Raw genomic sequence first — 27,725 nt, 5'->3', positions numbered from 1 at the left:
TCACCAGGAAGCCGATGATTTGACTCCCTGTTCGAAGGCACTTCTGAGGAAAGCTGCTGCTACTCAGTTCTGCCAGATGTGGCTGTGAAATGTGTGCCTGGCAATTTGCAAGAAAGCTCTTAGATCTTAGCATATGAAAGGAGGAGGCTTTCTGAGTCCTGATTGAGGATTCATGGGAGCCAGTTTGAAAACCTGTAATAAAAAGCACTCAGAGAGGTGTTAGGCAGATGAGCTAAATGCTGATTTATTAACCATTTTTTGTTTGGGAAATAGCACTTGTGGTCAGGAAGAACAGCCTGATAAACGGTTTGTGTAAACAAAGCTGCAATCCTTATCTGCCTTCTCAAATGCAGCTTTTCTATCTGCCTTCTCAAATGCAGTTCCTTCTCGAGTGCTAACAATTCAGCTGGTTCCTCATGTCTGGTGGTGGCTTGTCTGGGAATGCACAGGTTTGGAAATGTCTTACAAGGTGTGCGAGGAGGTATGTATTTGGGGTACAAATCTCATGGTCACACCATGTGGAGTCCTGAGACAAAGTCCTGGTGACACTAAGTAGGCCTTGGTGCATTTAACTCCATTTTAAGGAGACAATTTGTGTTACTGAAGTCATTTTTGGGTACATCTGGAGATTAGAGATCTGCTACACCCAAATGTGTTTGAAGTGATGGGAAAGGAATAACCAGTCCCTGATTAGTCGCACCCAGAGCCCTGTTAGGGTCATTTCAGTGGACCTCCCAACTGGGATGCGCCCAGGATCACCTCTGTGGAGGGGCCACTGCAGGGTGAGAAATCACATAATCATGGTATCACAGAATGGTTTGGATTGGAAGGGACCTTAAAGATCACCCAGTTCCAACCCCCTGCCATGGGCAGGGACACCTCCCACCAGACCAGGTTGCCCAAAGCCCCATCCAGCATGGCCTTGAACACTTCCAGGGATGGGGCATCCACAGCTTCTCTGTTCTCTTCTCAGCCACAATGTCATGGTGTTCTCAGTACAGGTGTCCATGCCAAGGTGTTTCTTGCTCTGATCTCTTCCTGCTTAAAAGCATTGCAAAGCATACTTGATGTGGATTGGGTTTCTCCCACAACAGGGATAGCTTCCCTAAGGCTTGGTGGGGCTCTGGGTAGCTCTGGTGGCTTCAGCAGTACATGTCCTCTGCTCTGAACAGTGTCCCTGCAACACTTACTGCCTGGAAGGACAACTGCAGCAGTATCTCTAATGGGCAGGGTGCTGAGAGGCACTGCATAATAAGCACTGTGAGAGAGGAAGAGGGTGTTTTGCTTTTACTGACTCGTGTATTTCACCTGCAAAATGTTTGTCTTACGGAAAAGGTAGTTTCAGTGGGGAATGTTTAAGGTATTGCTTAATACTAGAACTGTGGTTAGTAGTGCTCTTAAAATGTCCAAAGGATCTAAGTGCTTAAAGATGAGCTGTAGTACCCAGGAGGGAGATGCTATTCCTAAGCCTGTAACAGAAGGTCACACACTCAAATATCATTTGCTGCAACTGCTTTTTTTTTTTTCTTTTATTTTCTCCAATTGAAAGGCTGCAATTTTATGTTTTTATGTTGACCTGGAAAGAAATCTGCATTGAGATACCTTTCCCTCCTTTGCCTTGCCACCACCCCCATCGGATTTTTGTGCCTTCTACTGGCATTTGTGGAGGGCTGAGGATAGTATGGGCTGACCCGAGATATCCTTTCATTCATTTTTCAGTGATGTGCACTGAGTAGCTTGCATAATTGGAAAATCCAACATAGCTGCTTGCATAGGTTCTGGTGGCCTTTTTTAGTATTATATAAGGTACTTTCTGAGTTTCTTACCAGGTAAAAAGTCGGTCACCTCCTCTTTGCTTGCAATTGTACACTTGTGTTATGTTAAAAAGGAAGGGACTGTTTGTAGACAAGTGGGAAATGAGCTTATTATAGAACAGTATCTCCACTATTCAGCCTAATTTTCAGTAGCATTAGACCTCCCCACACTAAATGGAGCAAGAGCACATAATGTGTGGGGAAAACAGCTTCTGCATTTTCTGTAGGATCAGCCCTTGATGAAAATTTGTGGGAATCTATTCCCTGAGCTGTCGCTTGTCACTGGCAGATAGGCATCGTGTCCAAACAGTGACCCATGAAGACAAGGAGTAAGAACGATTCAGCCATCGATGCACAACAAATAAGCAGCTTCTTCCCCCTCAGCAAGCTGAGTGTTGTTATTCAAAACATACCCCGCAGGGAGAGCTCTCTTCTCTGCTTCTGTGCTTTGGGCTTCCAAAGTAGTAAGACACCATCTGATGGGTTGGGTGTTTGTTTTTTTCAATCGTCTGTGTGTTTGGATGCTCTTTGGGCAGGGGAGGTTCTTTTTTTCTTATTTATTTGGGATTTGCATGTAGAGGAGCTGGGGAAAAGAGTGATGTAGTGTAGGGATTGCTGCGGAGTCGAGGCAGAGAGCTGGGGTGGAGTGGAGGACGGGTTTTAGGAGGTAGATGTGAATCCATCCTGTTCCTGCCCTCCTGGCCCCACGCCTAGCTTTAGCTTTCCGCCCTTCTGCTCTGCATCACAGCCCATGTACGTATGCGTCATCCCCAGTGGGAAAAGCATCTCTGTTGCAAGGGGCAGCATTTGTGTGGAAATAAAGAATCAAGCAGGGAGAATGGTTGGAATGAGGGGTGGTGCCTGGCCATCACATTTCTGGATTTTCTTAGGGTTTTACCTCTTCCAGCAGTACTCATCTGCCTATAGCACAGGTTACCTCTGCTGGCCTGGCTGCTATGATTCAGCCAGCTGCTGGAGAGAGGCTGTTGATTTTGGGGATCCCTCTTCTCTCCCTCTTTGTCTCTCTGGCAAGATGCTGAGCAAGATGTAAAAACCCACGAACTGTTAAAAAAAAAAAAAAAAAAAAAAAAGGCGGCCTTGGGCAGAAGCTAATGAAGGGGAATGTTCCTGATGCCGTGTGTGTGGCTGACGTGATGAGATGCTGTGCAAGCAGCCAGTGCTGGCTGAGCTGAAGAGGGGCCAGGGGGTCAACTTTTAGGAAATAAGGACCCGACTGTTCAACGAGCAACCGCACTAAATATTAGCTGAAGTTCACAAAGTCAGTGGAAGCACTCACTGTGACTTCAGTAGGCTCGGGGTCAGCCGTCGAGTAGCTAGCTGGTGGATACAAGCTTGGCAAGGAGTATTTCAGCCAACTGATGTGTAGCCTTGAGATCAGAAAAGCAATTTTCTATTTAAAAATAACAGCCTGCGATGATGCCTTTAATATTTATCTTGGCACTACAACAGAAAGGTACCAAACTGCTGAACTCCATTAGATTAAATCAAACGGAAAGACATAAAAAAGGGCCGAGGCAATGCCAGAGAGTCAGAGAATAACGCATAAAGCAAGAATTCTCCTAGAGATAATTACCGAACACCACGTCGTTCCTGGCAGCAGCACAGATTCATCTGGCTTTGACGTTTCTGGGATTGTGTGCAAATGCTCAGCGTGAACCGTTCGGGATGGGATGCTGCCTGCTGGCTGCACGGGCGGAGGGCTGCTTCCACTCGCTTCCCACCAGCGCAGTGCTACTGCCTTGGACTTCAAATGGTTGTGGTTTTCGGTCGGGGGCACTTTGATATGTGCCACTTTGAGCAGTGCATTAGAGGCTGGAAAGTTTTATTTACAGCCTCTCGGAGGAAAGCCCGGTGGGGAGAGCTGCTGGATGGAGAGGACATGGGGGAAGGGGAAGGGAGGGAGCAGTACGGGGGGGCTGACAGAAGCTTCGTGGAGAGAGAAACTGGGCTTTTGTCCTCAGGTAATTCAGAAACTGTAGCCTTGTAATGTCCATACATACATACCTCTGTTGTTCCTGGCAGTACAGACCCTTTCTTAGGTTTATCTTTCATAGTTTTGACCATGGCAGCGTTTATTTAATGTAGTGCTTTCGCAAAATTGGCAATGCTAATTGCAGCTACCATTGACACAGCCTGACTTCCTACCCCAGTGTAGCCTTTGGTTTCAGAAAAACATAAAAAGTCTTACGGAGAGCTGTATTTTTCTTACTTAAATAGCCGTGTGAGTGCCTGAGAGACTTAACACAATAGAAAATAATTAAAGGCAGCCTATGACACTGGATATTGTTCAAATGAACAAGGAACAATCCCTTGTTTATCAGCTGAGACCCTTTGTGGAAAGAAAGTGGAGGATGTTTCTATGTAGCATTCATGATCCGTGCCCTCTGCATTTCCCAGTTAGAAAAGTATGCGGAGAGGTTATCCAGCATGAACATAACCATGTCTATCTTCACAAAACAAAATACGTCCGAATATGTCTATTCATGCAATAATGTAGAGATTTAATACATATATATATGTATTTTCCATGGGTCTTACCAGTGGAAAGTATATCCTAACAACAGCTGCAAATCACATTCTGTGATTTGGTGAGTGTGGGACTTCTCTGGCTAAATTGCTGCTACTGAGGAAGGCAGGGATTTACCATCTGGTTGTCCATTTATTCCTTCACTGCACACAGAATTTTCTTGAAAGAGTAAACTACTGCAAATGAGTGAAAAGCAATATATCCATTAGCGGTAACACAAAACAGAGGTTCTGTTATTCTTGGGCTCATGGAGAAGTTGCTTATATTTCTGCCCTCTTCCAAGGTAAGTGCATTTCTTTGTCCAAATTGCAATTGCTCTGTCTATAGATCTGTCTCCTAATAAGCAGATGTGGGAATTGCACTGGATTTAAAACAAAGTTGAGGACAGCTTGAAAAAAAGCCACCCTGCAGGAACCTTGGATGCAGTATTAGCAGTTGGAAAGGGGAGGGGAGCAGTGCTTCTCCTCTCACCCCCCTACTGACTTTCTTTTGAAAATCGAACTTAATTGGAACAGATCTGTACCAGTTAGGTTCTCATATTCATGATTTTTTTCCTCTGGTGTTCTCTAAATGATGTGTTTGGACTCATCCAGCATGTGACATCCTGCCTGTCTCGCACATGGGCTTAGAAGCAGAAACATCTTTTTATCAGAAGTTGGGCTTCTCCCAAAGGGAGCACCCACCCAAGTGCAGCTGGCTGGGTGGGAAGGGAGCAGTTTGCAGTCTTCATACCAAAAGTGACATACTGAAAGTCAGTTCTCTGCCAGTATGTAACACTGATGAGTCAAACCCAGATGCTGGGCAGATTATTTTTTCCCCACTGTCCCTTGCACAAGCAGAAAGCTTTTCAGAGCAGGAGCCTCCTGTTTTGGGGTGCAGTTCTTGTTTCCTAACAGCATCGTCCTTCTGCTCTAAGCCCATGTATCGCAACGGCGTTTTGATGTCTTTTTCTCAAGGCATTTCCAGCCTCCTCTAGTGTGTTTAAAAACCCTGGCAATTTTCTTTAAAGGTCTAATCCTTCTGTTAAGTGCCTGCCCTCGCTATTGTCAGGAGTGCAAGCCAGGCTGGGTGAAGAGCCAGCCGTCCCTGGGAGTCACGCATCCATCAGGAAGATGCCTCGCACGCTCCTGAGCCAAGGAGCACGAGGGTTAGGGTTTTGAAAGAAATGAGCTATTGAGTTCCTTTCTGTGTAAGTGATTATTTTGCCTGACTGAAGTGTGTGATCTTTCTGTTGCTGACAGGGAAGGCCGCTCTAATGCTCACATTAAAGGAGATTACCAAAGAATCGGGGATGTTATGCTAAAGAACATCCAGAGCATGAAGGTAGGAATGATCCTATAACCATTACGCTTTGACATGGATTAGAATTAGGCTGCATTTTGTTTTCATGTGATGTTGCCTATTGTGCTGGTTTTCGCCAATTTTAATCAAAGCTTATGCTATACGAGTTTCCTTTGATGAGATATCAAGTGCTGGGTGAACACCGAGATTGTAGAATTGCAAGACGACATTAAATTGCACAGCCCCTTTCCTCAACCCCCTCTCCAAATTTACAAGCGATAAACACAAAAGTTCAGGAACATTTCACTTCCAGTTCTTTATTCTTTCAAATAAAGAGACAAAACATCAGGATTTTTATTTCCGAAGAGATCGTTCAAAAGCCAACTGTGCCTACTTGTGCATGCAAATAAAAATGTTAAAATATTGCAGGAGCAGTGACTGGAACCTGGATCTTGATTTGATTTGGGAAACTTCTACTTGTGCGCTACGGTGCCAAGTTAGATGGAAGATTTTTAAATGAGTAACTGCTTTAAAGCTGAAAGCAAAAATATGTGTATGAGCAGTAAATCGAAACATAATGTTCTGCGGGCTGTGCTTCCACTCTTGGTCTGCCTGGAGCAGCATTTGTGAAGCCAGGCACTGCCAATAGCTGGAACAAACTGCGTGGAAGGCAGGCACAGGAGCCCTATGGACTCTTACAGTATGGACAGATAACACACAGCTCACCTTATTAATGTGTCTGTGCATCCAGTCTGCCCTTCAGTGTCTGGCAAAGGACAGCACTACACGTTCGGCATGTGGACCTCCAAGTGCTTTCCAAACTACGGGATAAATCCTTCCCTGGTGACCTGCCACTTGTGCGTTCAGCAGCCTTGAGTCCTTGGCTGGAGGAAAGGGCAGTTTGGACTTTATGGCTCTCCTCAGATGGTAGTTAGTATCGAGCTCATCTTTCAGAAGGACAGACGGATGTGCAGGGAGGTTAAGTGGCATGGAAGCAATTACAGAGCAAGTGGGAAAAAAGAGAATGTAGAAGCCTTGATTCACAGTCCCCAGCACATAGGTGGCTGTGTCACCAGTAAAGCAGTCTTACCCTTTCTGCAGTAGCAGGAACAGTTTTTTCCCCTCAAGACACAATTCAGATGCATTGGAAGAAATGCAGGGGGACTTTTCTACCCCCAGTCCTCCCCTCTAAAGGGCCACACCTCTTCACAAAGTTTTTGGAGTCTCAGTTTGCTTCTGGCACATTGTCCTTCTGCTCTCAGTACCTTGCAACATTAAATTTTGTCCTTCACTGCCTGCAAGTCCTTCAGTGGCACTAGCCCAAAGACAGTATACAACCTCACTGTAACTTAGACCCATTGGTGTGCTTTCACCTTTGCTGTTCTCCCTTTCCCATTAGAGGATTTTGTTCCATTTGCTTCGATAAGCAAATCACTATCACCACTGCTGATAACAACAGATACGCAGAGAAAGGAGGCAAAACCCAGTTTGACTTAAGGAACTGCATAGGAAACGATAAAATTAGTTAAAACTCTACGTCTTTATCATGAGATCTGAAAACTGACACTCCTTGTTTAATTAACTTAGGAGAGAAGTCAAGTAATTAATGGGCAGCCTCTGTACTGCTCCCAGGGGTCTGCGGTGTCTTTGCCTGCTGTCAGAGCTGCAGGCCTGTAGGACAAATACGTAGCCTAGGGATGAAGTGAAGACTGCAGGGAAGTCGTGTTTCTGGTGAAGATGTCACATATCGCAGGGAGAGGGAGTTGATTGGAAATGTGTCAAAATCACAAGCTCTAGATTAAGCCAAACTGTCTTCTGAAGTCCATTCAATATACACATTCGATTTTGATTTGTTGCTGGTTAATATTTTACCAGGTGTTTGGAGACCCTATTTGGCTGCTCAGAGAAGCTCTGTGCATCCTGAAGATTCAGGTCACCTTCTGTAAAACACAAACAAAACCCCTACGTTAATTGTTCAATAAAATACTGCTGAATTGTTTTAGATGAGACCCATGAACGAACCATGATTCTGGGGCCTAAGTGAAGTTACATGTTTCATGCAAACCTCATTCACTTGCTGGTGCATAACTCTCCCACTACCAGTGGGATCATTTTAGAGACTGCACTTAGTAGAAGAGGACGTAATCCAAGCATGAAGGACTCTAACATAGCCATTTCTGCTGGAGAACTGTATTTGTGTGTCTGTTCAGGTTCCCAGGAGATGCAGCTTCTCATTAATAACAGGGAAACAGAAGCCAGAAGTCCAGTTGCCTACATCTCAATTCTCCAAAACCACCTAAGTGATCTGGGGCACTTAAATGCCTTCATCCTCCTACAAAATCCTATTTTGTTTCTGGCACTGGATTCCTCTCTCTCCCTGTTGCTCCAGCTTGCACGAGCTATGTTTATGTCATCTCCTTGCCTTTGGACTTCTCCCTGACGCGAGACTGTTAGCTTTGTTCACTCATGTACTTTTGTCTTACAGTGAAAGCAGGGTCGGGGGGGGGGGGTGTACACCTCATTAGTAATGACATTTCTTTTCAAGTGCATATCAGAGGCACTATATTGCACAGCGATTCCGCTTGCAAAATCCCAGCTGCTGTGATAGTTGGATTTTTTATTGGTACAGGTTTGGGATCAATGTTTATGAGTCACATCTCACCGTGTTTGCTAATAGCTCTGCCATGTGCTTGTTCTTTCTTTGTGCCTATAAGCAATTGACAATTCACCTGTGGAAGCACAATGAGATTTTAATGGAGTTGGAGAATGGGATCAAGAACTCTCGCAAGCTGGAGACCTTTTGCAGGGACTTCGAGCTACAGAAAGTCTGCTACTTGCCTCTCAATACCTTTCTTCTCAGGCCTTTACACAGGCTTATGCACTACAAGCAGATAATGGAGAGGCTTTGCAAACATTACCCACCAGCCCACGTAGACTTCAGGGATTCAAGAGGTAAGTGAGGGAGAAGACATTAGTTCCTGGAGCTGGGGAATGTTAGAGGTGAATGTGCAAACTAAACCCCAAAAAAAGTAAGCCTACATTCAAAGAGTTGCAAAATCAAGCACTCAGAAGACTAGAAGAGGTAGGACTAAGGTTGTCCTTGTATACACATTATGGCACGCTCTGGACAAACATTTGGAAGAGAAGGCTGCTGGGGGTTATTAAATATGCAGAAATGACATGCAGTTCAGGAAGTCTCTTGAGCTGAAAACAGTCGGGAGGTCGGGAGAGAACACAGGAGACACACCAGATGTGCTTGCCTTGTGCTTGCCAGCTTTCCCTAGATATCTGCTGGGAACACAAAGTGTTGGCAGGTGAACCCTTGATCTGACCCTGTGCAGTGGCTGTTGTTATGTCTTAAGGAGAGTATTATTTTTCCAGACATACATTTTGTTCTATTACCACTTCCATGATTTGTTTCAAGAACTCAAAGCTGCCAACATGTGTGGTTTTTTTTTTCCAAATGTGAAGAATTTTTCTTCCTGTAGTCTGAGGTCACTGCTTGCTATTTCTTTTCAATGATTTGCTTTCCTCCTTTCATGTACCCTTCCTCCTCCCCATTGTAAGCTGTCTAAATTTAATGATACCTATGTTATCCATACTGTTAGCACTCAGGGCAGATCCACAGAAGGAATGGGCAGGGGACAGTGCCCAGGATGGCTGCCCCAAGCTCTACGGTGTTAGCTGAGCTGGCTGCCTGAGTTCCCTGCAACAAGACCCGCAGGAGGCGGTACACAAAATAGGGAGGTAACTTGACCTATGGCGATAGGAAATGCCACAGAGGTCTGTGGCACTGCATGACACAGATGTTTGCCTAAACGTAGCTGCTGCCTGAAAGATCTCAAGGAGTACAGCGAGTAGTGCCTTCATGCCTCTTAGCCAAGGCTGTGTGGTGAGGGTGATGTGCTCTTTCCCACCTCCCCGCAGAGTGCACCAACCATCGAGGTTTGATTTCTGCTCCACTTTTGAAATGGACACTAACACAGGATTCAAAGGTGAAAAGGGACAGTGTGACTTGGGGACACCGTCGCTCTGGGAGCACAGTCTTTTACTAAGGTGCTTGCAGATTTTAGTTAAAGGTCAGGGTGTAAAGGCAGCAAGAAAAGGGGAGATGTGGATGTGAATCCCGCCAAGTGCCAGGCAGCAGAGAATACAGGTCTTTTGTTAATGTGTGGATAAACTGTGCTCTGAGCAACGATACAAGAAGGAGGAACCACTGTTACTGTGCCATTAGCTGTATTTTTTAAATGCAGAGGGCTGTAACTCCTCTTCCAGTACTAACCTCAGTCAAAGATTGTATTCAGCCCATTCAGAGACTGCCTGTCTGTTCAGGTGTATCCAGGTGCTCATGTACATGATAGCACAGGGAGCAAGTCTGTGCGCTGGTCCCCCAGAAAAGATAAAGTGATTTTCAGCCCAGTTCCCTGAGTTAAATACTTCAGTAGAATCTTTTGACTGGTGCCATGAATTGACTCAACTATTCCTACAAAGTTTCTGTAGCTAAAATAGAGCAAGAAACTGACTGTCTTTTCGTTACAACACTCCATCCTTAGTAAGATGATGTTCAGAGTTTGTGTGGGTTTTAGTCTGCCCAAGCAGGTTTATTACTCTGTGAAGGAAAAGGGTGTCACAGGGAAGGTGATGTTCATGAATTGCTTGCTGCAGACAAAAGTCTTTCTTTTTGAACATCCTTGTAAGTTTATAATAAGCATTTCACGGTTTTGTTATCTAGCTGCTTTGGCTGAGATTTCTGAAATGGTGGCTCAGCTCCACAGCAATATGATAAAGATGGAGAACTTCCAGAAGCTGCATGAACTCAAGAAAGACTTGATAGGCATAGACAATCTGGTGATCCCAGGACGGGTAAGTAACAGAATTGTGACCAAGGTTTGATATCATTTCAAAGCATTAGGTATATTTTAGAAATTTGATTTTTTTTGAGCATCTGTGAAATTGCCTTTCCTCATATGAGCCTTTTTTTCTCACAAAAAGCTATCAAATGTAAACATAATAATACCATAGAAAACAGCGGCCTTTAAAATGGGAAGAAGCAATCATCCTTATTATTTTTTTACTGATGTTATTAGGTTTATCTTATGTATAGATTTGGATGGTTGTAGGCAATTCCAAACATCTATTACAAGAGGCAGTAAAAATGTAATATTTATCGCAGCATTCAGAGCGTGAGCAGTTGCACGTTTCCTCATTTCTTTCTGCCCTTTTTTTTTTTTTTTCAATCCTCAGTGCTAGAGTATAGCAGATTAAAGGAAAGCAAGACATTTGTGCTGGAGGACCTTCAGCCTGCTCACCATGCCTGGCTTTGAAACTCGTGGCCCTGGGGACAAGCAGTCTCTTTAGTCCTACATGTAATGTTAGGCAGTGTTTTTTGAGACAGTGTTGCCTTAAGTAAATACTTTTAATTATGTTATAGGAATGAGGATATCTCTTCCTTACTTGCCATGCTTTTTTAAAACACAGGCTTATTTCAGAATAAATGACCCTCTGCAGAATTTGTAACCTTTTCTGCTTTTCCATGTACACGTATCCGTGCGTGCAAGCTTGAGAGTTGTCTTGTAGAAGTGATTTCTTCCTTATTTCCCTACTCCTGTGCATAATACACAAAGGCACTGCTTGTGGCAACAGAAAATGTATCGCTAGACTGTTCTTGCCCCTCATACATTTCTGGGAAACAGCTAGGAATAAAAGATGAGTTTTGGATTGGATTGCAAGTACGGCAGTGCCTGAATGTGCCCTGCAGCCTGGCCATCCAGCCCAGGGTCTGCTTGCAGAGCCGTGTCCGTGCCTAGAGCCACCACGGGCTCCTGGCAGAGAGGCAGCTTTCTGGCCTCTATGTGCTCTTGTTCGTTTAAGGATTAAAACATTTTAGATAAGGGGGTTGAAGTGGAGCTGAGCACGGGTATTTCTCAATTTGTCGCAGTCCCCCACCCTCTCACTTCGCCTCCTCCCCATCCCTCCAGCAGCCACTGTGGCTCATGCTTCTTTCCAGTGATCCACAGACCATGCACGTCCCTGGCAAGCCCCTCAGGACGCTTCCCAGCCTGTGTATCCTCCATCACATGAAATTAAATGCTGTCACCGGTTGTTTCTGCTGCCCTATTCTATTTAAAGACAGAGCTGTCTTCCTCTCGTAGGAAGTTCAAGAAGGCGGCAGACGGGGGGCAGAGGCTGTTTGCCTGCCAAGGCGAAAGGTTTTGGCTGCCACGCTCTGGCGGATGCCCAAGACGTTGCTGCTTTCCAGCCCTTTGGCCACTCAGCCTGGAAGGCAGATGCTGCTGAGCAGTGCTGATGATGCCTATGTGTTACCCAGAGGTGGCCCAGTGCCACATCTCGGAGGAGAACCTCTGAGGAGGCCTCTCGTGCTAGGCCTGAGGTTCGGCTGTCCTAAAGGTGGCTTTGGGTAACGATCGTCTTCACGTTGCCCCAGTCTCTGCAGCCACCAGCCTGGTTCGCATATTGGATATTAAAGCATCCCACGGTTGGTTCTGCTTGCAGATGGTGATGGCCTGGAGCTCTTCTGTGGGTTTGCACAGTGCTTGCCCTGGTGGAGCTAGGCCTAGTAGTACTGACCATGAGGTAGTACTACATAAATAGTAGTTGTAATTAATATTATGTGGTGGCCAGCAGCAGCTTCCAGTGGCCTCTCTGGTACCATGAGCTTGATGTGACAGAAGGAATAACCTTCTCTAGGCACTTTTTCCACCCCTTAGCCCTAACTTAATGTGGGTAGGGGGCTGGACATGTCACAGCAACCCTAAGGCAACTGGAGCATCTCTCTGACCAGATCAATCTTCTACGGCTAATTTATTGCTAAGCTGCAGGTGATTCTGATGCTTTATATGCCTTTTACATGCACAATATGAGTAGAATGACCTTCAAAAGACTAATAAATAAATATAAACCTCTTGGCAGAAGCTGGAGGGAGTGACTGAAAAATTATGTTTTGATGGGGTTCAGGTATGTGTACGGTAGCGTTATGTTATAGATCACAATAAATCCAGGAAATCCCAGCATTTTGAAAGTTCTGGTTGTGATACTCTTCCGATAATTACATCCCTAAACATTTTAAAACAATTTCATATGAAGTAATGCACTGTATTATTTGACATGGACTGTACTAGGATAGCTCACGCTGCCTGACCAATTTCCCTCCTTTCCTGCTGCTGCTGTTGATTTGTTCAGCTGATTTTTCACCTCAGTGAAGAGCTGTGTGTGCTGTACACACAACAGAAGCTGACCAGTGTCTAATAAGTAACATACAGACCAACTTATCATTAGCATTTATATCATTTGTACTAAGAATAATACTCATTCAAAACTGATGAAGTAGGTAGCTGCCTGAAAGAATCAATGTTAGGTACAGAAAATTTTGCTTAGCTGAATTTTCCTGAAATGAGTGTAAGACTATCCAGCAGCTGATGCTAAAGACGGTTAAGAATGGAAAGAAAATACCCTATAAAGATTTTTAACATATTTAGTAAAGAAAATAAAAAATCTTGGTGACTGATAATCAAGTCAGTCTTATGACCAAGTAGTCATATTTATTCTTGCATACTAAAGAATCATAATCACTTTGGCAAAAGATACATATTTGTTTTGTATTTGCTTCCTACAGGAGTTCATTAGACTGGGCAGTCTTAGTAAATTGTCCGGAAAAGGTTTACAGCAACGAATGTTCTTTCTGGTAAGCAAGAAGGCAGTTTTTCTTTATATATTGAAATGTAACTGTAGGCAACTATTAAGCAAACTGGAACTGTGAATTACAGTAAGTATTTTTAAACAGTTGGTTAAGTCAACAAAATACATCACCTAGCTGTTTGTTAAGAATATATGTTTCTTTCCAAAACCAATATTCTCTTTGTCACTGCTTACAAAGACAAAACTACTTATTTTTATATGACACTGTGAATACCATGATAAAATAATACCTCCTAGCAACATTGTCTTACATATAAGCAGAGTCATTACAAAATGAAAAGTGGCACCAGGGTTAGTGATCATGTCCAGAAAAGAAGATAAAGAATAACTCTGAGTGATATAAAAGATAATCCACATAATGCTCTCAGAACACATTACAGAAGCAAGTTTCTCCACAAAACATCCAGTTTCAGCCCAGGTATGCCTAGCATGTTGATGGGTCTGCCTTTAACTGGAGATACATTTAGAAGCTCTTTCACTGGGAAAAATTATCTCCTCCCACCATCACTCGCAACATTTTCAGGTTACAGCAATCTCACCCAGTCTGGAATCCACAAGAGCTGACCAGATGGTTTCTCCTCTCTTCCTGGAAAGCTGACTTGCTCCCAGGACCCCAGTCCTGCTGCAGCTCAGCCGTTGATGCCGGGGGACTGGGATGCCCAGCAGAGTGCACAGATTTTACAGTCTGGTAGTATGGGGCAGAACATTAAAGAGCCAATGCAGCATGACAGGAACACTCTTCCTTGGCTCTTTGTGTGCAAAAGGTGAAGATGTATAGAACAGCTTGCAAGCGTGCTAGATTTTATGGGGTGCTTAGCATTTACTCTCCCAAATGAGCCCAACATGTAACCAAGTTTTACCTTGGTAAGATTATGCTCTGGCTTTAAAGGTGCTAAAGAGAAAGCCTAATGAATATGGTGCATATTTCCTTGCATACCACCATTCTCATTACCAGATGATGCCTTGATATTATACTTGTATAAAATGCTGAAGATTGAGACTAGACTCAAATCAATCTCAGTTTTGGCAGTTGCTCGCACTCTTGGAGAAGTCTGTCATCTGCCTCAAGGACCAGAATCTTTATTGGAAATAAAAGCCTGAATCAGTATTCTGTGACTCCAAATACATGTGCAATTATTGGCAAAATCAAATCCCCCTCTAGTGGCCAATGCACATCACTCCATGAATTATTGCTATTCAGTTGCAGAACTCCGTGGTGAGTTGTTTCCCTTTACAGAGTAAGATTCTCTTGATGCAACAGTCATGTTTGAGAACATCTTTTAACCCATGGCCAGGGAAAATAGACGGTTCTTTTTACAGCATGCAACCAAATGCAGGTGGTCATTTGACATGTTATCAACTGCTGTTACATGCAGGAAGTTCTACACATCAAGATATAGTCAGTCACTCCACCTTGACATTTCTAACCTAAAGTCACCTACATTAAACAGGTCTCACAGCTTCCTTCCAAATATGTGGAGTAATAGATAACCACCTGAAGAGTAGAGGTGGACACACCTGTCTTGGGGCATGCTTCCTTTCCACACAAATCAGAATAAAGTATTGATGAAACAGGGTTTCACACAGTGTTTCACACTGCCCCAGACTATGAAATGTCCTACGTAGTTTGACTGCTGTGGCTTGTTAATTTTGATCCAGAGATGATTAAGGGAATAATCATTAGAAGGTATCAAATGGAAAACTGTAGGAACGTGCCTGAGACTAGATGGGAAGGAAGGCAGGGATAGTAAAAGATGATAGTACTAGGTATTAGGGATAATACAAGGGATATTGTAGAAGCCAGTATTTTGGATTCTTGCATTAGGACTGCCAGTACTGGATAGTTTTCTTGTATTTACTATTCTGATATTTTTCTCCGTGTGCCAACATAATTCTAATAATGCTTATTCTTGCTTTTTAGTTTAATGATATTTTGTTGTACACAAGTAGAGGCCTGACAGCATCAAATCAGTTTAAAGTCCATGGGCATCTGCCACTGTATGGCATGACAGTAAGTATAATAAGAGGTTGGATTCATGCTTAAATGGTTATTTAAGGTCCCATCTTTATTGCTTGCTCAGTTTCTGCTGGAGCGAGAGCAGTAGCAAAGGGTTGTTCTCTGATTCAGAGAAGTTGTAGTTGTGTGGTTTTTTTCCTCTATTTTTTCAGACCATAAATTTAACCATGATTCTTACAAGTGATTCATAACCAATTGCTAATAGAAACACTGTATGAGGCAAGTAATCACTAGTGGCAATTTCAATCCCATGAAAAAATGTTTCCTAGTGTTTCTGTCTATTTATCTTAAAGCCAAGGTAGTGGGAAACTGCAGGCAGCAATATGTCACCTTGCGCCCTTTTGCAATTCTTCTGGAAAATAGACGATTCAGGCCCAATAGCTAGTAATAGTTCTTCTTATATGATTTAGCAAATGTTCTTGGTGGTTTCAAAACTTCCATTTTCGCCATTATTTTCATTGGAACTTCTCATGTTCTCATATCTATTTTATACTGTTTTCCTGATATTGAATTAGATGATCACTACCACAGTAACTGAATTTCTCTCAGCACTGGTGAGGCTTCAAGTTTTATCTAACGTTTCTAGGAATCTACTCAATTATTGATGTCCATTTGGCATGACTGGTTCACAGCAGTATTGTGCTATGCTGAGTGTCCAAAGCACTCCCATATAAAAATACCATTGCCTTCCTTTCTTTGACAGAAAGCCATGCTTTTGGCTTAAAAGGTTATTGCAGAACTTAATGTTTTTTCACCTTTCAGGCCACCATTTTTCTCTAGCTCAAAAAGTTGTTTGTGACCATGTCACGTTTCTTTTCCCTAATGGTAAAAGCTTGTTCAGTTCACTGTTTCAGCTTAAGAAATATGATTACTTCCTATAGTCTGACTGCATGTTGACTTTTCTCTTAGATAGAAGAAAGTGAAGAGGAATGGGGGGTTCCTCATTGTCTAACACTTCGAGGTCAACAGCAGTCCATCATAGTTGCAGCAAGGTAATTCGATGGAGACAACATACACAGTTAATGATGAACTGTAAAGTATATTTCTTTGTGGCTTTCACAGTGGGACACGTAGGTAACCAGATGTCATTTTGTTTGGATTTGCTCCTAAAACAATTTCAAAGGCATATTCTTCTGTGAAAGTCATTTGCACACACAAACCCCAAAAAAAGTGAATGGGACAAAACAGAGTTGCAATTGTGCAAGTCAGAACCAAAACTAAATTATTAGGAAAAAGCTAGCATCTCATGTCTGTATTTGTTTCTTTAAATTAAAATCAAGTTCAACGTGGGACTATTTCTTAGAGTTTGTTTTCAGCCTGTATGAAAGCGATTTAAACCTGAATTTTCCTTGTTAGTACCCGTTCTGAAATGGACAAATGGACTGAGGACATTCAGATGGCAATAGACCTGGCAGAGAAAAGCAGTGGCCCTGCACCAGAATTGCTGGCTAGTAGCCCACCTGACAATAGTAAGTAAATGCTAGAGAGGAGGTTTTGTTCATTTTAGTCAGTATAGTCGGTGATTGCTTCTATGCAGAGTGGTGATACATGCTGGCCACAAGTCAAATTGATACATTTGAAGTGATTTATATATATTTATATATATATATTTATGTATGTACCATTGTAATGTTTTTGTTGATGTTAGCAGAAAGTTTCACTGAATAGAGATGTGACTTAAGCATAATGATTTCAGGAAGTATTTTACAAGACTTGGGCAGTGCCTGTCCTTGGAAGGTATTAAAAGCTCCGATGAAGCATAGTGGTCTTTGATTCTAACACTTGCAGAAACACGTTAAAATAATCTACTTAACATCTGCACAAAGTTGTCTCTAAAAGTGTGTTTTGAAACTAGTTCACAAGATTGTGAACAGACTTACTTGTTTAATTTTTCCAGTTATATATGTTGTTGCATAGAGGAAGAAAGATGCTTTTTCCCTGCATTTCATAGAGTCTCCTGATGAAACTACTGTAGACCAGGAATCTGAGGACGATCTCAGTGCATCCCGCACCTCACTCGAACGTCAGTCACCACACCGTGGCAACACTACGGTGCACGTCTGCTGGCACAGAAATACCAGTGTTTCAATGATCGACTTTAGTATTGCTGTGGAGGTATCTGCCTCAGAACAATCTGAACTGCAGCTCCAGATGTGCTCTTGAATGACAATTTCCTTTTTGCTCCTCCTCAATAAGTGCGCTATTCCGCTCTTTCCTCTCGGGGATGTTCCAGGCACACCTGTGAAACTGACTCCCGTACCCTCAAACGATGGCACAAGCCCTCAGTCAAGGCACACACTTTTCAATCCCTCAGTGCATCTTTTCGAAATCAGTTAGAGCAGTAATTCTTACAGAAATAACCATCCAAAAAGTGCTGATGCTCTTGAAAACTTAAAGCAGGTCAAACTGTCTTAATGCTTTCATTGACAGAGGCATTAAGTCATTGCTCGAGCTGAAAGGATATTGTCTTTAGCTGCTGCAGACAGTTTTGATTATGTGTATTACTAACTTACTTTCTTTACCTAGCCATCTTTTCTGGAACCTTGTCTCATTGCTCAGTCCCATCTGCTTTTTCTTTATTTGCATTTTCCACCTCAAAATAAAAATCCTTTTTTTCCCCTGATCACAGCTAAGCCAATCTGAAACGCGTTCCTTAACTCTGTGCTTATCGGACAAGAGCTAGACATTGGATTTTCAAAGATTAAAATGAAAGACTCCTAGTTCAGTGTTTGTTCCAAGTGAGGTGGCAAGTCTCCTTCGGTGGTCCTCCTTCATCAGAGAGACGCCACAGGGAGCTCTGAATGCTTTATCGCAGTCCTCATCACATGGAGGTTTAGGCTCAGTGAAAGTGGTAAAAGGAATCTCAAAACTCTATCAACTTCCACTCACGAGGCAGCCCTAAGATACCAGCTCTCTGTTGTGCTGGAGAAGATGCCCTGACTCAGAACTTAGGGATACGCCAGGACAGATGGTGTTCAGAGTTTGCCTCTGTTTTTAAGCAGAAGAAATTGGAATTTGACAAAGGAAATTGTCAAAATTTGGAAAACTATTAGAAAATGCTAAGTACAGAGCCTCATTTTGCTCCCATGCAGGTGCATTTTTCTGCTCTCTAAGCCTTTATATCCTGCAAAGGAGGAATAGCTCAGCGTGGAACCAGCTCTCATATTTTCCCCTAACGCATAGGGCTTATTATAAATTGATATAAAGTAAATTTAAACTGGTGATTTATTCTAGTGAGTAAAACGTTTAGTTAGGCAAATCTTTTTTACCTGAGATCAGGGTTCATTGTTCTTTACTTTTGTTCCTTCCCGTGACTCAAATGTATGCAAACATGGTGGTGAAGCCCAAACACACACCCTGGAGACATGAGTTATTCTGTGACATCTTCAGCTCCGCTGCTGCTTCATGTGTGGCAGGTCACACTCATGCTCACGTCATTCTGTTGGTGCCTTTCACTTCAGCATTATCGTTTATTTTCTTTGTGTCTCTCCCTCCTCTCTGTCTTTCTTGTGGTAGAAGATCCTCTCTCTGTCAGTGACTGTACTTCCCTACCTGCTGGACTGATCAGTGATCAGCGGCGTGTTTCCATTTCATATGTCTGCTGGTACCGAATGCAAAGCCTGTCCTTTTATGATATCCTCCAGAGTAATGAGGTAACAGAAAATTAAGGAGTATGCCTGTAACTTAGGTCACGGTGTCAGCAGTCCTCATAGCAGAGCACGGGATTATCTAAAGCAAAGGCTTTAATGCACAGCCAAGACTGGTGAAAAGAGAGTATTTGCAAGAATATTTAGTTTGTAGTAGATAAATCAAGACCACCAGGCTTTGAATATTAAGGATTACAAACTAAATTATTAGCTTCTGCATTACATAATGAGAATGATGTGCTAGCCCTAATATTCAACAAGGAAGGAGAAGTAATAATTCACTGAGAGCTCCGCATCATTTGCAAGGTACAATGATGCTGGAATTTACAGTAGATGGGTGCAAAGAGTAGTTTCATCAGCCAGCCGCTAAATACTTGTGTTTTGTATTCCTTCTCCTTGTTGTAAAATATCCAAAATCCAGCTAAGAACAAGGCTGATTGTCCTTGCTTTTGAAATCTTTGGAAAGTTACCGCGTTAACTCACTGGGTACTGAGAGCTCAATCTCTATCTGCAATTCCAAAGTATGTCATAATTTTCCTTTACATCACAAATTCATGTCAGACTTTCTGTTTTCATTGCTCTATTTAAGTATCATTTGAAAAAAAAAAAAAAACAAAGACTAGGATAACAAGACTGACTGATGTTTGGTAATATTTTACTGAAAGCCACCTTAATTAAAAAAAAAAAATGTATAAGTGTAGTAGTTTGAAGTTTTTGGAAGTACCCAGCTACAAACAAAAACATATTACTAAGTTAACTGCTGTTTAATAGTAGAAAAACGTAGAAGAAAAATACATCCATTTGACCAAACCACTTTCAAATACAACAAGGTCACATAGGATGAGGTAAAAGCAGCTGATTTTCCTTACGGTAATTAAACTGCAGACAAACCTCACTTAAAGAACGACAGGTATTTCTAGTTCTGAGCTTACAGCCAAACTGAGGGAATTAAATAAGCTAAGCAGAAATGCAAACATCCTTTATGTGGGGCTTGGCTACTTTCCACCTGCTTGTACACCTCTGCAATGTGCACTTCACTGTTTTATTTGCCTACTTTTGATCTGTTTCAGAATCAGCTGTCCGGAAATCTCCTAAGAAAATTCAAAAACAGCAACGGGTGGCAGAAGCTCTGGGTGGTATTCACCAACTTCTGTATGTTCTTCTACAAATCGCACCAGGTAACGTACTGCACGAGCTTGTGCGTGAGCAGTTGTTTCCTGACACTTCCAACAGCTAGCTTACACTTTTGTTATTACAGAAATCCTCAAAAATATAGTTTTATGCACTATAAAAAAAAAAAAAGAGTAGGATATTTTACACATAAGCAGGATAGAGAAATGATGTGTTCATACACATGCCATACTCAGCAAAAGCACTTAAACAGAGAATGCTGCAGGTTGGCGAGTACATTTCTAAAGGAGTGGGTGTTTGCAAGCCTGGGATGAACACGTGTGGTGCTCTGCAGGTGCCAAATGATGGTGCTTTAAGCTTGTCATCTTGAAAGCAGTGAAAGCCTAAGACTTGAGACAACTTTCTTACCAGGAAATACTGGTAGGATTAGCTTGCAGAAGATTTGTATGATAAGGAACCCTAAAGATGGGCAAACTGAAATTACCAAACAATTCAGATTGTTGCCATTGTATAACTCTGGTACTTCTTCCATGTGAATTCAGAAACACAGCTGTCTTGAAATGATTTTATATTTATTTTCCATTTCACTTATGTGCTCTCCCTGCCTGTTAACATTTGATCTCACTGCATTTTTCATCATTTATTTTCAGGACAATCATCCTTTAGCCAGCCTTCCTTTATTGGGATATTCACTCACCATTCCTTCCGAATCTGAAAACATTCACAAAGATTATGTGTTCAAGCTGCATTTCAAATCCCACGTGTACTACTTCAGGGCTGAAAGTGAATACACATTTGAAAGGTAAGTCAGTCTTTTGTGAGACAGAATTTTGTAAAATTCCAGTTTGTTTGGTTGGTTTTTTCAAACAAGGTTACTAAGTGCCAAGTTTACTAAATTGATTTAGCAATACAGGCATGTAGTTCAGCAAAGTAACCTTCAAATTCTTAAAAGAAATTTTAAACCTGGTAATGCTAGAACCAAGTTAGTTGTTTTTGATAACACATGGTAGCTACAGCAATAATCACTGCAAAACTTGAAATAGGTGCAGGAATTGCACATACAAAATTAATCAGGCTGGCTGTACATAGCTCTCTGTGTATCAGACATCAGGAAGCGCGTAAACAGGTCAGAGGACTTTTTAGTAGTGTGCAGAATGACTTCACTTTCTCTAGTACAACTAGCTGTAAAATCCACACCTGAAATAAAATCTAACTTTTTCCCAGAAGCTGCTCTTCTTACTGTGTTCTGCCACTTCAGTGTATAATTTTTACACATTCCACTGAATTCTAGTTAGATGGAGAGCTGGGAAACAAGCACTACTCTTCCTAAATTATGGTTTGAGCTTACTCACACTGGGAATTAATTTAGTTCTTTTGTATGAAGCATTAACATAACAAAGATCTTAATGTCCTCTCATAGTCAAGAAACCTATAATTAAGTTTTAGCCATGTCAGTCTAAAACTTTAAATAAAGCAAATTGTGGGGAAGAGGTAATTAAATAAATTAGTAGAATTAGAAAAAACACAAAAGCCCTTTCTCAGTTCTGGAAGAAGCAGTAACTGCAGCTAAATCACGGTTTTTCGCAACAGAATCGAGCGGCTGTTTTCAACTGCTCATCACTTGGATGATCGGGGGGGAGGGGGGGAAGAGAGAGAGATTTGGTACTTGCAGAACAAGTTAAACTATTAAGTTAGTGTATTTTGGGGCCCCTCTCCCCCATTCATCCTCTCTAAACCTCCTTTCAGATATGCATTTGGCAGTCATCTGGATCTGTAGCCCCTTGACTTTGGGTAGGGAGCAAAGTAGTAAGCATGACGATGTTTTCCATAGACACTGAAAATAAAGTTTTTGTACAACTAATGGCACAGGCAATGACTACGCAGAGAAAAATCTTTCAAGAAATCTTTCTTTAGGAATTTACCATTATTTTGCTTTTGTCTCCTCGTGCCCCCTCACAGATGGATGGAAGTGATCCGAAGTGCCACCAGCGCTGCCTCACGCACTCGAGCTCTGAGTCACAAAGAGCCTCATGCCTACTGACAGCTAAACAAACCGCCGTGTCGATTGTCCAGCAGCTGCTGATTTTCTAGAGGACGTTTGAAACATTTCTCCCTCCAAGTTTAGTAAAACTTACGTTTGTTAAAAGAAAACAAAAAGTATGGTTTTGCAGAAACTCACAGTTCCTCAGCAAAACTGTTTTCCGTATGTTGAAAATAGCTTACCATCATCCCAGTGGCTGCGGTTCGTTTCATGTCTTGTATTTTGTCATTCTGTGCTGTTTTTAGCTTGTGCCAGTATTAAAATATTGTCCTTATTAGAGTGCCAAATGCCAAAAGACATTTTATTGCCTCAGAGATTGCACCTAAAAAAAAAATGACTTCATAATCTGAAAACTTTCTCCTGTGAGGCAAACACTATTTCTTTTCTTTACATAAAAATATATATTTTTTTTTTACCATGTTAATCTGTAGACTGCTGAATTTTTAAATGTAGGTGGACTTTCACAGCATAGACTATAATTATATATACGGTAAGCAGTCTAACAGGAATGAGGTAACTTTCAGATTTCATGTTTTTTTTCCTCCAGTCTTTCTACATTTAATCAACGAGGAATTACTAATTTTCTATCTTTAACAAGGAAACAGTTTACAGCTCACTCTCAGTTCCCTTTGGGGTTACTGCTCCATGTGGTATAAATAAACTATAGGATTCCTATCTAACCATTTTTCTTGGTGCAAGTTGACCAAATTGTTCATCTGTTGGCTTTGAAAAGTGAGTACTACTTGCAAGATGAAAAAAAAAAAGTTTAAAAATAATCCAGTGCAATATTATTTGGGCTGTTAATGTACTGTGAATGGTATGTACAAGAAGAAATTAAAGGCTGTGGTGACATTCTGCTGTTTGTTTTACAGACTTGAAAAACAAAACCAAAAACACCTGTATGCTACAAGAACCACAGCTATTTGTAATTAATTTGTGGAGTGTTTTGGTAACTAGCAGGGACTAAAGCAGCGTCAGCCGGGCGTGCTACTGAACCCCCAAGCCCTCGCCATGCCTGCTGCACATCCTAGTGTGATGCTTGGTTTTGCTGTTGGATTGTCACCTGCTCTGTCCGTCCCTCCTGGTGCTTGGTATACAGAGGGACGGGCCCAATCCGCAGCAGAAATGCCCATTTTGTGCACCTGGCTGTAATGGCATCCAACACCATTTTTTGATAGCCATCAGCCCACTCAGAAGGGCATCATCACAAAGTCTGCTGTGAGTAGATGCTTTTCCTTATGCTTTAAGAAACACTTCATCATGAGGCTGGTATAAACTTGGATTCACAGACGTTCAGTGTGCTGGAAACACCTCTCACCACTAAGGGCCTTTGAGCAAGCAGTGCTACGCAGAGGGGCCAGAATATAGCTGAATTTTTTTATATATAATTATGAGAAATGAAGCTGGGCCAATTCTGCCCCCAACTTGTCTTCTTCTCACTATTCACTCTGTTAAATGCTTACCTATCTGCGATGTATAAAGTGGCTTACAGCTTTGCTCACAACAAAAGGGAACAAAATACCACACAATACTATCACACATACTGCTGTTTGAAGACAGTAAATAAAGCCTTCTTTCTATTCCCCCGCCCCACCCCAAAGAAAACCTCAGTGAAATTAGAGCTCCTGGTGAGTAGCAGGATATTGCTGGTCACAAAAAGTTACTTAGGACTGTGTTTTATACAGTACACACACATGCACCCGTACATCTATGCATGTATTTTAATGTGCATGCGTAAAATCTTAAGGAATAGGCTGGATTCCTAATTACTTATGACAAGTAGAAGTCCCCCTGGCCAAACCTGAGCCACCCTGACAAAGGAAAATAAACAGTTCAGCATATTTGCTTCAGCTGTGTATAAATCTACAAACCCTTGGGCAGGTAACTGGTTGCAGTTGCTCTTTTCCTTAGGTATTTCCCCTTAGAGAGAAAGCTTTACCTTTTGGTCAGGCAGTTGGACCAGATGATCTGTGAAGGTCCCTTCCAGCTGAACTAGTCTAGTCTACAGTGTTTCGTTTTAACGTCAATATGGCTAAAATAAGCATATTCCTCTACAGCACCTCCTCTTTCCATTTGACACGATGAAAGACAAACCTAGAAAGTAGGTAGAAAAAAATCTGAAGAACTTTCTCCCAGCAGCAGGTCTCACTAGCTTATCCACGCCGAGCTTGTGGTCAACCTTCTTCATAGGGCCAATGCAAGTGGCCCGATGACGTACATGAACTGTAATGCTTCAAGCCTGACCAGGACTGGGAGCACTGAGCTTTACAGTGACGAAAAGAGGAAATAACTCAGCAGAGATTAACAGCCACAGGCTTGGGAAGATGAAGCTGATGAAGAAATGGCGTGTGATGTTCCTCTTAAGTGCAGTAAGGAGCTGCACAACTTCCAGAATAAAAATTTACTGAGATGTAAAATAATACATGCAAACCCTCACCAGCTCTACTTCAGCATTAGAATGGAAAAGAAACCCAAGCCACCATTCAGGACCTTTAATCCCTCAGCTCTACAGTTGTAAGATTATTATGCACCTCTATGAATATTGATGTAATTCCTAGCCAAACTCTCCTCCCTCTAGCTCAGGTATTTTATAACAAGCCATGCTAAGCACCTCTGGTGGTTTTTGTTTTCTTTTTTAGGGGAGGCAAAATAAATAGGACAACTGCTGGCTACTGAATATACATTACTTTTTTTTTTTTTTTTTTTTTAACATATAGGACAGGTTCTATTTTTTCCTCTAGTTCATTCCAGAAAAGAGGATACGAACATATTTCATCTATTGCAAAAGCCTATGGTCTACACCACTAGAATTTCAAATACAGATGACTGCTGGGTCCTTTCATCCGTCCTTTACAATTGTTATCTATAACAGTGATAACACCCTTTTTTAAAAACTTGAAATTATATGGAGGGTCATGCCCTTAGTTCAGCTAAAATTGAATTTTATTTTAGATCAGTGGGGCTTGTGGGATACACTCATCATCAATGCCAGTTTTTGCTGAGCCAAAAGAAGGAAATCAGCTAACAGCTTTTCTAGTTACGATTCATTTTCATGCAAAGAAAGACTGGAAAATATTTTTTTCTGTAACATCCAAGGCAAAAAGATTTTTTCCTTTAACGGGATGATGATGCCTTTTTTTTTTTTTAATGGAGCCAGTCAAACTTTTGTTATTTAAATAGGAGTACATTTGTCAGCATTTTTCCAGCTCTTTATTCCTAAGGTTACCCCAAAACTGAAATAATGGTAAGAGAATAAAAGCAACAGTCTGGCCAGTCTTATCTCAATGTGTGAACAAATCCATGGCTTACTAGAAAGCTGTGACAGCCGACCACTTACTGTTAGCCCTGACCGACGTCCTAGCACTGCCATTGACCCGGCGAGGCTCAGAGACACGACGGGTTCCCAGCTTCGTACGTCGCCGCGTGCTAGGTCAGCATCCCCAACCAACCACACCATTTTCTCAGGGCAATGGTGGAAAAAACTCAAACTGATCACTCCAAGAGACTTACTCTGCTTGTTACTTGTTATTACTTGCCTTGAATAATCAATTCCTAGCTTCAAAAAATGAATGCACAAAAATGAAACAAAAACTTCACTGTCACACTCAGTGGGATCAACAAAGCCTGGACTCCTGTGGATTTTTTTCCCCACAGGGCTAAGCATCTCCATGGTTTCTTTCATTAAGATACGAGTCATACTGATATACTCAGACTACTTATTTTCACAAAATTTTAATTAATTACTTAATTACTGTTAAGACCGCAATCCATGCTCTCAATTGAGCTAAAATCAGTCAAAATGTAATAAAGAGACTGAAAGACAAGCTAGCAGACAGAAACATGCACTGGGGCTGCAGACATCATGGTAAAGGTCTCTGAGTGGAGGAAGCTCTCACAAGGAAACACTCATTTTAGAAACAACCAGGGGCAACATACCACAATTATACCTAAAACAGAGAAACAAACAGAACTCGAAAAGCCCAGTTTTGACCATTTTTCCTTTTCATTCAAGACTAATTATGTGGTCTTCCCCATCAAAAGAGAACAGCCAGCATAATTGTGTATGTGCAGATACACTGCTACTCCAGTTGCTAGAGCTTCACCACCCCTAGGGGAGGCAAGAAAGAATTGATAGAGGGGGAGGGGAAAAAAAGGCAATGTGGCCCTCGCACATATTTTTAATAGCAGAAAATAGTCATGGAATAGCATTATAGGAGTGCAAATGTTAGAAAGATTGTTATTCAATGATATGGGTAATTAAGGATGCACTGTTTGGGGTTAAGGTAATGCAACTTGATGTGAGAACTTCATCAGTTTCACTGGGCTGTTAGGATGAAACATAAAAAGCAGGTTTTAAATCATTGCCATTTGTAAATTGGCATGTTGCCTTACTCTAGGACAAATTGTCATAGAAAACTGCATACATTAAACCAAAACATTACACTGTCAGTCACTTTTATGTGTGTATTAAAAAAAAAAAAAACTTTATCAAGAAGAGAACTAAACTTCCCACATGGGTAGGCCAGCTGTGAGAGTTAAACTTACTGAATTCCCCCAAATATTCTCAAGTCTTGCTCAGAAATTGTTGTTCCAGCTAAAACAAGAGTTCTCTTGTACAAATTCTGAGATCATTACAACTGAAAACTGAACACCGATTTCTAAACTTCCTGCTTACTGGTACTGACATGCGGACAATAACTGACCTAGAAACCCACAAGAGCATCCCCTTTGGGGAAGGGACCCCAGAATCTCATCTTAACTGACCACTCAGATGGCAAGATTTCATTAAACGTTTCCTTCTTTATTTCTAGGTCATGTAGTTTACAAGGAGCTTTATTACGTTGGTGTCAAGTGACAAAAGTAAAATTTAAGTACATGGTTATAAACAGGCAGCAACGTTACAGAAAACAAGATATACACTTTAATTGTCCTCTGTAATCATGCTTAGAAAGAAGGCAGAAAACCATTACATACAAGTTGTCTACTGCATATGCTCAGTGCAATTACTAGCACATCTGCAAAACAGTTAAAAAGAGCAAGCTTGCAGATTTGTGCTATACTTTAAGCTCCTCCCCAGCAACTTACAAAAATAATTGTGATTGTACTGATCCTTGCATTATACCTGTGCTTATTAACACTTCTGATGATCTTCCAGTGGTGATAGTTTTGAAGGCAAAAATGTTTCCTTAAAAGTAAGGAAAACGTGAAACCTTTACAAACTGGTATCATTATCTTTAAAAAAAATACGTAACGCCACGTTAAGGAGTAAGAGCTAAGCCAGACGTTTCACACGTACATTAAAAGCACAGGCAGATGAAGGAGTTAGGGTGGCTAGGCTAGGAGGTGAACTCAGAACACGCCAGCTTCTTTGCAGCCAAGTGCATACTCTTACCTTACCCCTCGCCTACAGAGAAAGCAAACGCCCCAGTTAAACCACCCCAGAGCCATTGGGTCAGCCGGCCTTACCCATACGGACATACGCAAAACGTTTGGAGCAGCAAGGAAACCATGGCACTTCAGGAAAGCAGTG

At 41.9% G+C, this 27,725-nt stretch overlaps 1 protein-coding gene across 5 annotated transcripts in view; it reads left to right on the top strand.

Annotated features, from left to right (window-relative positions):
* FARP1 (FERM, ARH/RhoGEF and pleckstrin domain protein 1) overlaps nucleotides 1-23,050 on the top strand; it is a 210,004-nt gene extending 186,954 nt beyond the window's left edge. For all 5 annotated transcript variants that reach the window (XM_035557026.2, XM_035557029.1, XM_035557024.1 and 2 more), the window contains exons 17-27: nucleotides 5,604-5,685; nucleotides 8,358-8,595; nucleotides 10,376-10,506; nucleotides 13,277-13,345; nucleotides 15,281-15,370; nucleotides 16,286-16,368; nucleotides 16,733-16,845; nucleotides 17,328-17,491; nucleotides 20,094-20,201; nucleotides 20,805-20,956; nucleotides 22,114-23,050. In XM_035557026.2, coding sequence (XP_035412919.1) covers nucleotides 5,604-5,685; nucleotides 8,358-8,595; nucleotides 10,376-10,506; nucleotides 13,277-13,345; nucleotides 15,281-15,370; nucleotides 16,286-16,368; nucleotides 16,733-16,845; nucleotides 17,328-17,491; nucleotides 20,094-20,201; nucleotides 20,805-20,956; nucleotides 22,114-22,195 — 1,312 coding nt within the window. In that variant the 3' untranslated portion in view covers nucleotides 22,196-23,050. The remainder of the gene's footprint in view (nucleotides 1-5,603; nucleotides 5,686-8,357; nucleotides 8,596-10,375; nucleotides 10,507-13,276; nucleotides 13,346-15,280; nucleotides 15,371-16,285; nucleotides 16,369-16,732; nucleotides 16,846-17,327; nucleotides 17,492-20,093; nucleotides 20,202-20,804; nucleotides 20,957-22,113) is intronic.
* The last annotated feature ends 4,675 nt before the right edge of the window (nucleotides 23,051-27,725 follow it).

Source organism: Cygnus atratus, chromosome 1 (genome assembly GCF_013377495.2).
Source record: "Cygnus atratus isolate AKBS03 ecotype Queensland, Australia chromosome 1, CAtr_DNAZoo_HiC_assembly, whole genome shotgun sequence".
Lineage (NCBI taxonomy): Eukaryota > Metazoa > Chordata > Aves > Anseriformes > Anatidae > Cygnus > Cygnus atratus.
Note: the sequence above shows the minus strand (reverse complement) of the source record. Positions and strands in the feature narration are given on the sequence as shown.